General features: G+C 36.9%; 1 protein-coding gene across 5 annotated transcripts in view; it reads right to left on the bottom strand.

Annotated features, from left to right (window-relative positions):
• MSR1 (macrophage scavenger receptor 1) overlaps window positions 1-13,004 on the bottom strand; it is a 66,470-nt gene that overhangs the window by 33,541 nt on the left and 19,925 nt on the right. For all 5 annotated transcript variants that reach the window (XM_045515448.2, XM_010953251.3, XM_010953252.3 and 2 more), the window contains exons 5-6: window positions 11,715-11,901; window positions 2,923-3,003 (exon numbers count right to left, since the gene is read on the bottom strand). In XM_045515448.2, coding sequence (XP_045371404.1) covers window positions 2,923-3,003; window positions 11,715-11,901 — 268 coding nt within the window. The remainder of the gene's footprint in view (window positions 1-2,922; window positions 3,004-11,714; window positions 11,902-13,004) is intronic.

The raw sequence follows: 13,004 nt of genomic DNA, 5'->3' as shown, positions 1-13,004 counted from the left end.
TTCACCTCTCTGTGCATCTGTAAAATAGGTATATAATTTGTCCCTACATCCTAAGTTTGATGTGATGATTAAAAGAGCTCACACATGAAAACACATGGAAAAGTGCTTGCCATGCAAAAAATGCACTGGTTAGCTTTTCTTTTACCCCACCTCCTTCTCTTCTTCTCCCTCCTCCTTCTTCATCACAGTAACATAATCATTTTCACCAGCCTTTTGTACTGGGTTAGCAGCAACATCTTTGCACTCACAGGCACAATTTGCGACCTCCCGAAGAAACCCACTTTCAATACCCAGACTCAGAGCTACAGCCGCAGGCTGGCAGCTTTCCTCACTCAGATGAGTATTTTCAGAAGCATCATTCTTGTTGAAAGCTGGGAAAGAGGACTTTCTGGGGCACTGATCGGGAGGAGGGGAGGGTGTGAGTAAAGACATGTGTGGATATAAAGATTAATGAAATATGGTTCCTGTCCTCCAATCTCTACAATCAGGATGGACTTTATTTTCCCTTCCAGATGCCAGATTTCCATGGTGGAAAATTCAGGTTGTGTGAGAAAAGGAAAGAGCATTGGGTGATGATGAAAATTTTTCAGATGGAGGAACCTTTGGTTCCCTTCCCAAGGCATCAATTGTAGGGAGCCCCTCCCATAACTACAGGTCAGGCTGCCCTGTGACCGATCCCTCTGGGTGGAAACACAGCCCATTAGATGGCCTACAAAAAGGTTCCTTTAGGAACCAAGGAAGTATCCTTTCTTTAAGGCATTGCTGTCATGGGGGAATAACCATTCTAAAAGTGGTCCCCAGAAGGGATGAGATGAGATGAGATCAAGAACCCTCGATCACGGCATTCATCAGCCTGATACAACTACTTGTCATGCTGGCAGTTCTGTGACGGTAAAGACGCCACCCCTGTACACAGACCCTGCGGCCTCGTAGAGCATCAGGTGCAAGAAAGGTCTCAGGAAACATTTTTTCTATTTAGGTCATTCTCCCTTGCGTGCTTGCAAGAAAATGGCACTCTGAAATGGATTTCTATTATACTATTTTAACATAATATCCATCCCAGGACATGAGTAACAATTGTAATATATTTACTATATTGATCATTTAAGACCACTAGGATAAGCACTCATTTTTCTCAGATTTTCCTATCACAGTTGTGACTCAGGCTGTATTTAGTGGGCTTGATTGTGTGTATGGCGGAGTCTTCCTAAACTTGCTGAAAACAGGATGTAGGATTACCATGACAGTCTATCACAGACGCTTAACTTTCTGATTCCAAGACCAAGCATGGGGAAAATAGGCAATCTGGCCAAGAGCAAGACAGAATGCAGCAGTTAGGCAGAGAGATGCCTGGTCACGTCAGTATTTTTGCTGCGGTGCACCAAACCAAATAGCAACCTAATAATCCAAGAGTCATCTACCACACCAACAGTGAAATCTGCCTCTCTTTTTTGAGGGGCTGGATAACGCCTATTTATGTATATGAGCAGTACCACCAGCAGCAGACTAAAACCTCACTTGAAGAATCAAAGCAGCTTTGCAGTAGTGTCTGTTCACGGTATTAATGAAAGGTGAAACTTTAAACTCCCTCTTTCTGTTTCATACAGCCACAGTTCAGAAACAGCTGCAAAAGATGTTCCCAAGATGATGCTTTGTACAGCAAGTGGTGGCCCAGACTGAACTTTTATGGTTGAGTTATAAAGCTTTGACAATTGCAATTTGTAACGGAGGAGCTGACAGACCTTTGACAATAGCCGCTCTGGCAGATGATTTAACGCTGGTGACTTCCCCTGCTTGTGACATTAATGCACCACTGCTAAGATCTGCTGAATGCTAGTCAAGTAGAAGGACTTTTCTGAATACAGAATCTTACCTGGCAGTACCTTCAAAAGCAAACCAACAATTCACCCTATATATTTTTTTTTCAAAAAACTTAAAAGTCTTTTTTTTTTAATGTAAACTCTATATATTGGCTTTTTAAGCACTATGATGTAAAGGGCAAGCATGTGTCAAATTCATGCTTTTCATTTTTAAAAATTGTTTTTCTGATGTAACCTGGGCTGGTCGATACATTGACCAAAAAGAAGAACATTTTATATAATCCAAACACAGAAAAATAAGATGAAGTTCATAGTGTTTAGACATTTTTTAGCAGCACACATCATTCTAGTTATAATTAGACCATGCAATATACTCTCTACTTTCAAAAAGCATGCAGGTGTTTATTTCTAGCCATGAATATCATGATGGTCATGTTACTATTATTATCTCCTTTATTTTCTTAAGAGCAAAGAAAGTTCATGCTCTTTCTCCTTTTCTGTCTTCTATTATCTTCTTTCAAAATATTACTTTCAAGTTTACAAAACAATGGAAAATAACTTGAAACAATTTTTCTCTGAATAAGATACAGAGAGTGGCTCACAGCAAAGTCAAAGTCATCTGTATTCTGGTCAATATTTACACTCAGATTGCATAGGTTTAAGCAGATAAGTTCCAGTTATACCACTGAGCTATACCCTCCCCCCATATTAATTTGGGTGTTTTTTATTGTATTTTAAAAACCAGATAACTTGCAAATATATTCAATGTGAAGATGGTTTTCGTGTTCTCCTTCACATGTGACCTAAAGCTAGGTCTGCCAAACACTGTTTGTAGTCAGTGAGTAGACAGCACTCCCTAGACTTATGAGCAACCCCATGTTGTTAAAGCATTTAACTTTCTTCAAAAATCAATTCAGTGCTTACCATTCAGTACATTATAGTGATGAGGCTACCGGACCATTTAATATCCCCTCAATACACACACACATGCACACATATGCCACACAGGGAACCAATCAGATGGTTCCTACCCCTGCACACATCCATGGATGTCTATCACCTAGCCCTGTAGTGCAGGATGGAGTAGTTACTATTACCATACCTACTGGACCTGGAACGCCTCGTGGACCAACTTCTCCGATGGAACCTCTATCTCCTTTCTCACCTGGAGGTCCAGGAGGACCTTTAAAAAATAAATGACAATTACTGATCATAGTTTTAAAGCACAGGTAAAATGCATTTGTCATCTGTCAAGACAGTTACACAGGCAAACCCAAAGCCTTTTATCTCTTGTTCAATTCCACAGAATGAGTAAGACTGACCTTCCCCAGTGGAAGCAGACCCTGCTACTGAGTAGTGCAATGATGAGACAGCCCTAAATTAGACAACCTAATTGTGGATTCTGTACTGAAATGTGCCCAGCACTGTTCTAGGTTCACAGATCCTGGGGGCAGAGAAAAGACACCGAGTCAACGATGGCACAAACCCACATGAGTACTGTGCACCTACTGGGCATGACACACAGTCCCCCTAAAACGAGTTCCCCTGCCAAGTTTATGATTGACCTCTCTATCCAAATCTTTATCCCCTTTTTTGGTCTCCTATTCTCTGTTCCCCTTAGGATTGAGGAATATCAAAGAAAAGGGGGCAGTGACACCAAACAGGACCCCATAGGGCCTTCCAGGATACAAAAGCCCCTTTGGGTCCCCTGGTTTTTGTTTGTTTGTTTTTCTTTTTTTATTGAAGTATAGTCAGTTTACAGTGTTGCGTCAATTTCTGATGTACAGCATAATGTTTCAGTCATACATATACATACGTATATTCCTTTTCATATTCTTTTTCAATATAGGTTACTACAAGATATTGAATATAGTTCCCTGTGCTACACAGAAAAACTTGTTTATGTATTTTATATAGTAGATAGTATCTGCAAATCTTGAATTCCCAATTTATCCCTTTCTACCTCATTTACCCCCCAGTAACCATAAATTTGTTCTCTATGTCTGTGAGTCTGTTTTTGTTTTGCAAATAAGTTCATTTGCATCTTTTTTTTAGATTCCACATATAAGTGATACCATATGGTATTTTTCTTTCTCTGTCTGGCTTACTTCACTATGATAATCTCCAGGTCCATCAATGTTGCTGCAAATGGCATTATTTTATTCCTTTTTACAAATGAGTAGTATTTCACAATATATATACACATGCATACATATACATATACCTCAACTTCTTAAACAGGTCCCCTGTTTCTTGTTTGTATTAAAAAAAAAAAAAAAAAAAGCCTTTCATCTCCTAGGCCTTCCCTGAGCTCCAAAGAGCAGGCAGAGAAGTTACCAGAGACATGAGAGAGCAGAAATAAAGGAGAGGCAGTCAAGCAAGAACAGTAAGGAGAGCTTCAAAAATGGTCAGTAGTGATAAAACAGAGCCCTAGTTTATCCTCGAGGGACATACAGGACAATCTGACGCACATCTTTGAGTAGTTCTGCGGAAGCTAAGACCCCCACCCAGGCGGAGGGTGGTGACTACATGCTGACCACAAGCACACGACCCCAGACTGGCTGGAACCAGGAGGCTGGCTGATGACTAAGACTCCCGGAATATCTCCCTGTTACCTCACCAACAGGCAGATTTCATTATCCTGAGTTAGATGCTCTGTGGAGAATTAATGAATAAAGACTTATAAGTCATGTGATACCCTCCAGGGAAACCAAACTCCACACATAGCAGTAGACAACCCCAAACCAAGCTGCTGAAAATGAGAAGCTTGGGTATTTGTTAGATGCTGATCAGCATGAGCAGCAATGGCTGAAAAGACTTTACTGAGGGAGGAGGTAGGACTTGCAGGATACTTTAAGGAAAGGGTAGAATGAGAAGAAAGAGAATTCTGGGTAAGCAGGAGGGATGTGGAGGAAGGGAGGAAAGTGAAAATGGCTAAAGGAATGTCTTTTCAAGTAAAATTCCTAGAGAGGAATTCCTAGATGGATGTAGATAACATAAAATAAGTCGGGTAGGTTGCAAGGAAGATTTTAACTATTTAGGCTCACAATTACCAAGGTGTCCCCCTGGTACTGAGTTTGAGCAACCCTGATTTCATCATGTGAATTTTCTGTGCCCAGCAAAACAGATATTTGGTGACCACCTCTTTAGCGAGATGGCACTGAGTATGTCCCTCTTCCACATGGACTGCTGCAGGACAAGCATTAGTCCCTTCATTTAAAGCAGAACACTTAGCAATTTTCAGTTCCAAAAGGAAGAAACAAATCTGGATGTACTATAGAATAATCAAATAGCAATGTTTTGAAAGAGGCATTTTCAATTCTTGCGATTCAGCCACATAACTCAAGGTCAACACACAACTATGTTTAGCATCAATGGTTAGAGAGCACTTGTTTACAATTTTTAATCAGGTGGGTAGATATAATACCTGAAAATTTAAGGTAAACGAAAATAAGAGGGAATTCACAAATAGATAAAAATGATCTCATGAATAAGTATATTCTGTCCATTTCTTTTGCTTTTTTTTTGAAATCTTTGTCCCTGCTTCTCTCCATTTTTCTGATCTGTTTCTGATTTTTTGAGGTTTAGTTTGGGTTTCGGGACTTTCCCTCCCTGGTTACTTAGATATCATCCTGCTTCTCAATGGCACCTTATCCATCTCTCTTCCTAGACACCACTGGGCAGTAATGTCTTATTGCACTTTCATTACAAAAGCAACTCTACTTATTATAGGAAATATAAAAGCCTAGAAAAAATAAGAGGAAAAATATAATTCATAATTCTGTCATCTTGAGAGAATAACCATTGACAAATGTTCTGTTTGTGTTGTGTCTATTTTTTTTGTTTGTTTGTTTTACATAATTATCATGCAAACTACACACTCCTGGGCATTAGGCAGTTGTAGTAACAACTAGCAAATGCTCCTATGATATAGCTTGGTGTTGGGAACATACACCTGGGTGTTATACAAGGAATGTTATGGTTTTACAGTCATGGGAAGCTACACATCTATTCCATGCAGGGTGTAGTTCTTCCCAACAAAGAGGTTTTAACCTCCACAACTATGAACACAACTGCAGCTCATTCATCTCTGCACGGTGACAAAGGAGGGGAACAGCAGGACAGAAAGACTCAATTTGCAGCCTGAATTTTGCTGAGCAAATTGAAGGAAAGCAAATCCACAGTACTCCAGGATGACATTTTGCAAAAAAAAAGTGCACACACAAAGACTCTGAGTTAGTGATCAGGGCTCTAAAGCAAGGCACAGACGTTCCAGGAAAAGCTAGAAGGCGTGAGACAAGAAAGAGGGGACACAGACTAGCTCTGGGCTCTTCGCCTCTGAGACGAAGAGTTGTCACCATTTCTTTAATAAGTAAGAAATGGAACTCTTTCATAATCACCAACTACCCTTTCAATTATTTTGCATGTAACTGTGTATAGTAATTATACACAGAACAAAATGTGGGAGCATTCTAATTTGAAAAGATAGAAGCACCCTGATGTTCACAGCAGCACTATTTACAGTGGCCAAGACAACATTTAGGAAACAACCTAAACGTCCATCTACAGATAACTGGATAAAGAAGTTGTGATACACACACACACACACACACAAATGGAACAATACTCAGCCATAAAAAAAAAATAATGTCATTTGCAGCAACATTGATGGACCTGGAGATAGTCATTCTAAGTGAAGTAAGCCAGATAGAGAAAGAAAAATACCATATGATATCACTTAAACATGGAATCTAAAAAAATGACACAAAGTTATTTACAAAACAGAAACAGACTCACAGACATGGAAAACAAACTTATGGTTACCAGGGGTAAAGGGGTGGGAAGGGATAAACTGAGAGTTCGAGATTGTAGATACTAACTACTATATATAAAATAGATAAGCTACAAGTTTCTACTGTGTAGCACGGGGAACTATATTCAATATCTTCTAGTAACCTATAATGAAAAAGAATATGAAAAAGAATATATGTATCTATGTACATGCATGACTGAAATATGCTGCACATCAGAAATTAACACAACATTGTAATGATTATACTTCAATAAAGGCAAACAAAAAAAGTGGGAGCATTAATTCAATCACAAAAATACATCTGTGTTATTTTATAAAATTCTGAGTTAAAGATCCCTTTGTCTATTTTTATGTAAAAATACTGATACCAGCTACCTGAATCCCAGAGTAAGAAAACCAGGTTAAGGCTTCCCTTAGAGAGTTCTAACTAGATGTGCTGGATGTTACATTTTTATTGTTATTTTAGTTTTTAGGTAGCATTAATCTCACCTATTATATTGTGTTTCATTTTTAAGATGTTAGACTTCTACTGCCTGGAACAAAATGTAGGAAGTATCTCAACAAATGATGTTAGTGTCTTTCAGATATTTTGGAGGGATGGAGGTACACAGATGACATAGTACTTTTCTCATAGCTCCCTGTGTAGAACTTTTGAGAACATTATCAATACAATGCTCTCGAGCTTTTTTCCGAAAACCTGTCTCTCCAATCCTGCTGTCATTCATATACCATCCTGCACTTGGACTAGTCTAGAGTTGTTGTTTTATCTTTAACTTGGTCTGAACATACTTTGTCTATTTTACCCTCATATTTCCTTCAGTTTCAGTTTAAAAACAAATGTCTGCATCAACTGTAAAGAAACGTAGCCATCTGTTCTGCCACGTTATGGGAAAAAGAACTAAGGTTTCTACATGGCCACAGAGACGTACTGATTTAAAATACTCAGCAATTTAAAAATATCATAGATCAAAATTATCCATTTTACTGGAAAAGCAAACCCAGGAATATTATATCACTTAAAATCCTCAGATGATAACATAGCACTAATAATATTAATAATATTTGCCAACATTTCCAGAGCTGTGCTTCTCCGTGTCCTGCTCATGATGATCATAAACTCCTCACTTTGTTCTCAGTCTTCCCTCATATTTAGATCCTTATAAAAATCCAGTGGAAGCAGAAAAGGCTTCATGTAAGAGGTGGCATACTATATGGACATTAATGACAGATAAGATATTTTCAGATATAAATAGAAGAGGAAAGATATCACTTCAAGTGGAGGAAAAGGCAAGAGGCAGGATGTAAAGTACTGGATATGTTAGAATCACAGTAACATCAATTGATACACTGGTTTATAAAAGAGAAAAGAGAGAGTGAGGCATTTAAGTCATTAAGAGACACATTATAGAAGCTCTTAGGGTGCTACAGAGAGAAATGTGTCTAATAAGGAGGCAACAGAGAGGCTTTTTGTAACCTAGGGTTTCCCTCTAGGAAGGCTGCATTCTAACAAGAGCAGAAAGGATCGTAGTCTGAAAGACTGAGGCAGGAAATAAATGGGAGACTATTGAAACATTCTGGCAGGGAAGTGATAAGAATAGTTTACACAAATACAAACAAATGAGAAAGGGATAGAGAATGTGGAACCTAAGAACTAATGGTATTCCTGGGAGAAAAGAAAATGACAACAATTAAAATTTCTGTCTCAGAAAGCTGGAAGAATGACATTGCCATTACAAAGTGTAACTTCATAAAAAAGAAGTGTCACTTTCACTTCTTCATCCAGTACAGATACAATCGCTCACCCACTATCTGCCAGGCCCTCTAACAGGTGCCGGGCGTGGAGAGGTGGACAGGAGAGATGAGCTCCAACCGCATGGAGCTCACGTTCCATCAGAGAAGATGTGTGATGAACAGAGAGCGACTGCATATGTGAAACCACATCATGCGGTTCTGAGTACTCTGAGGAAGTCACAGCACCAATGACACAGAGAGACGGGGAAAAAAATGAGAATGGAAGAGGGAGAAATTATCTCCAACAAGGTAATTTTGAGTAGACCCAGGAAGGAATGGACATCCAAGAGAGAACATTTAAAGAAAGACAAGGCGTCTAGTGCACAATGCGGAGAGCAAGAAGCGAAACCAGCGCTTCCTCCTTAATAACTTACACTTTTTCATGCACTTTCGTTCTTCCAGATCTCAGGCTAGAGAGAAGGACCGAGGGCAGATTAGAAAAGAAGGCAGAGAAGTAGGTGAGTGTCAGGTCACGTAGGAGTTCAGATTTTATTCCAAGCCCAGTGGGAAGATACTGGAAGGTCATAAGAGAGAAAAGATCTAATAATGTATTATTATTATCATTTTTGGATAGCACTCTTTTGCTCTCTGTAGAATGGATCAAGAGCAGAATCAGGGAAAGGGGAGGGTACGGTATAGCGCAGTGGTAGAGTACGTGCTTGGCATGCACGAGGTCTTGGGTTTGATCCCCTGGACCATTAAATAAATAAATAAATAAATAAATAAATAAATAAATAAATAAATAAATAAAATAAAACTAATTCCCCCCACAAAATTTTTTTTAATTTTAAATCTAAAAAAAAATTGTTTTAAATTGTGAAATCAGGGAGAACAGTAGCGAAGCTGATGCAGTGCACAGGACTGGACTACAGCTGCCTGAGTCAGAACAGCAGCAGAGGCGAGAGGGAGAAGGCAGTTTAGTGTATGTCAAGAAGAGTTAACAGGACTCATGTGGATTGGACATAGGGAGTGAGAGAAAGAGGAGATCAAAGCTTGCGTCCAAGATCTTGGAGTGAGGTATCAGTTGGACAATGACTCAACTGACAGATAAGACTGGGGAAGCAATAGATTTGAGGGGTGGATGGGGGTAGGTGCTCCAGAACTAATGGTTTGAGGTGTGGATTTGTGAAGTTTGGGATATTTATTTGCAATCCCAAGTGGGAATGTCTAATTGTTAGTGAAAAACTGGATTAATTTAAATTTGTCTTTATCACTGGTTTTAATGTAATAATTTAAGAATACATGTGGAATGTTCTATATAATTAAACTACAAAGCACAATAATAAATAGAATACACCTGCAACATAACGACCAGACGAGCAGCTATCGATCTAGCTGCTCACCAATCCCATTCATCTACTTCCTTTTCAAAAATAATCATTAACCAAAATCATCATCATCATCATCATTAAGCTGATGTGTTTCTCAGTTTCTTGCATTTTTAAAACAACCATTCTTATTACATGTGTATGTACTGGTAAACATACACTTACTTTTGGTAAATTGTGAGCATTAGAAACAAAAATTATACTATATAGAGTCTCCTGGGACTTGTTTTTTAATTTTTCTTTTCCTGTAAAAACTTGGACATTAAGACTTCTTAATTATCCTAGTGCTTTGTAAAATGAAATTGCATAGATTTCTGTTTCTCTTATTACTAATAGGATGTAACGGTTAAAATTTTAAAATAGAGCTTAACAGATATGGTAGCTAGAAAAAGAAAATCCAACATGAATTTAATTAGGGTTACAGAGGAAAGGGCAGAGAGAGTTGTGAAGAGGCAATATTCAAAGAGACTGAAGCTGATAATGTTCCCAAATTTATGATAGACTTAAATCCACAAATAGAAGTGGATTTAAGAAGAAAATGAAATAAAACGAATGCCAAATGGAAAAATTGTTAATGTAAAAATACAGATTAGTAGAACGACAGGTATTAAAGATAAAGAGACTGACCAGCAGTTTGGTAGCAATCATTTGAAAAGCAACAAGAAAGGCCAGAAACCAGAAGAAAATATAGATGGAACTCACCAAAGTAACTGTCACCCTAAGAAATATGCAGGTAGTAAAACAATTTTAAAGATCAAGGACAAAATGGAAAAAATGAAATCAACAGATCTCACCACCAGTGGATTTTCACTAAATGAACCTCCAAAAACTGTACTTCAGGAAGAAGGAAAGTGATCCCAGAAGAGATGTCACAGATGCACTTAGAAGGAGGAAAAACTGGTAAACTCATGGGTAAATCTAAACAAATACTGTTTGCATAATGTAAGAAAAATAATATTGACAAAATTTCTGGTTTAAAAAAATACATACAATAGAAATGAGCTGTACTCAAAAACAGCAGGAAACTAGGGAAGTGGGTCAGCAGAGCATTTTAAGTTCCTTGTCTGTTTCATGGTAAGGTGAAGATACTGATCAATTTGCGACTTCAAGGTAAATTTCAAGGACAACTATCAACAAAATAAAAATAACTATAAAGTTCCCAACATCTTTTTGGTGCCTTTGGTAGAGAGAAAAGTTTATTGACAAAAATCTCAAACAACCCAAAAGTTAACAAGAAAAGAAAGCAAAAGGAATACAGAACTGGACAAAAGCAGAGCACAAAACAAGACAGTAAAATTTAATAAGCACAGTGAAAAGAGATGGCCACACTGCACAGTAAATTTTAGAAACTGTTCTTGACAAGAGACAAACCTAGTACAAAGGATATCAAAAGGTTGAAAGTAAAATATGGGAAAAATATTTAAAATGTAAATAATGACTAAAAGTTAGTGTAGAAATATGTATGTTGTATATACTAACTGAAAACAGTACGATTCAATTCACCTTGTTTTACTCACAGGAACTGAAGAAGAGATGAACAAATTAATTGTTATTTGGGAAAATTCTAAAGACCTTTCTAACTAATAATACAATCAATCAGGTAAGAAGAAAGAATCTGGAAGTTTAGAGAAGCAGAATTAACAAGTTTGATTTAGGCACACAGAGAACTTTGTGCCTTACAGAAAATTTGGACTCACTTTCAGTACATATGACATGCTCTGAACAATAACTCATTAAAACTTAAGTGAGATTTCATTTTCTCCCATTACTTTCTATTTAAAGGATACCAAGATATTGTTGTCTTAATATGTCTTGATATCATCTCGTCTCCTTCCTCTGGATATTTGTAGTAAATGTATACCCCCAAACTATTTTAAACCATAGAATTTCAAATACCAAATTTCTACATACATCAGTATCTTTTAACATGTCATTTTCTGGAGGAATGAGAAGATATTTTACCTTGAATTAAAGTGATATTTTTCAGGGTCTGAGAATGTTCCCAGTCCTTCAGCCTGAGATCATTAGTGATGTTATTCAACAGTTTCACTTCTCTTTTTATTTCCTGTTCCAAATGCACTTGTTTTTCGTTCAGAGACATAATTTCTGCTGATGCATTGTACACACGCTCCTCCAATTTGCTCATCCCCTGTGAAACATGAGCAAACATCAGCAATTTTATTATACATGTAATTACCTAACACATAATTTTAAGAAGCCCTGCAAGTCAGGTTTTTTTTTAAAGACACATTATAACATTATAGGAATATAATGGAATAAGAATATGGAAATTAGAGAACTCTTTCAAAGCACTGTTTTGAAGCCTTTGGTTTTGAAGCATTTTCTCTTTTAACTGAATGGCTGAATTTTCACAGTCCCTGCCAGAAAAAAAAATTGGTTAAATATATATTTAAGGTATGCTTCTATTCTCAAATATATAGACATAAAAATGCTAAAAAAACACTTGTCATATGGTTTTTAATTTGTCTGAAGTGAAATTCTTTATGCTGTAGAGTAATTCCAATGCTATGAATTCAGTAGATCTGTGTATTAAATTGTTTTATAGCAATAAAAGGTTAATGTCATAATTCTCAGTAGCAATGAACATTAAGGATAGCTTTGCAGACTCAATACAATCACAACTAGCATATTAACAATATCTTTCAATTTTTGTTGCCTCTGTATTTAAGATTTCATTATTTTATGTTTTCAAACGCACATATACTTTGTGTGTATTTACACACATGCATTAATATATAGAGATTGTGAACATTGAGAGATCATAGTACATTCTGGAATATGCTTTTATTTTTCACTTAATAATACATTAAGAATATTCACCTCTTAAAGTACTTAGAGACTGCCTTATTGTGTATAATTTAGTAGAATTATATTGTATGTATTTTTAATAATGTATTTGATTCCTATTGATAGATTCTAAGTAGCACATTTGTTTTTACAACTTTAAATAATACTGAAAGGAACACCATTTTATAGATATTTACATATTTACTCAAGTGCTTCTATATTAGTGGATCTGATCAAAGGGACTAAATATAAATTTTGTTCAATATTGCCATACTGCCTTCCAAATATACAGTATCATTTAAAAAATCTTACTCATTGTATATCAGTGCTTACTTTTTGCCCTCAAATACTGGGTATTATCAACATACTAAGGTTTTCAGAGTAACAGTAGACATAAGAAATTCTTGTTTAATTTGCTTTCAGAATTATGATGAAATTAAATAT

Source organism: Camelus bactrianus, chromosome 26 (assembly GCF_048773025.1).
Source record: "Camelus bactrianus isolate YW-2024 breed Bactrian camel chromosome 26, ASM4877302v1, whole genome shotgun sequence".
NCBI lineage: Eukaryota > Metazoa > Chordata > Mammalia > Artiodactyla > Camelidae > Camelus > Camelus bactrianus.
This window is presented reverse-complemented; position numbering and strand designations above follow the sequence as displayed.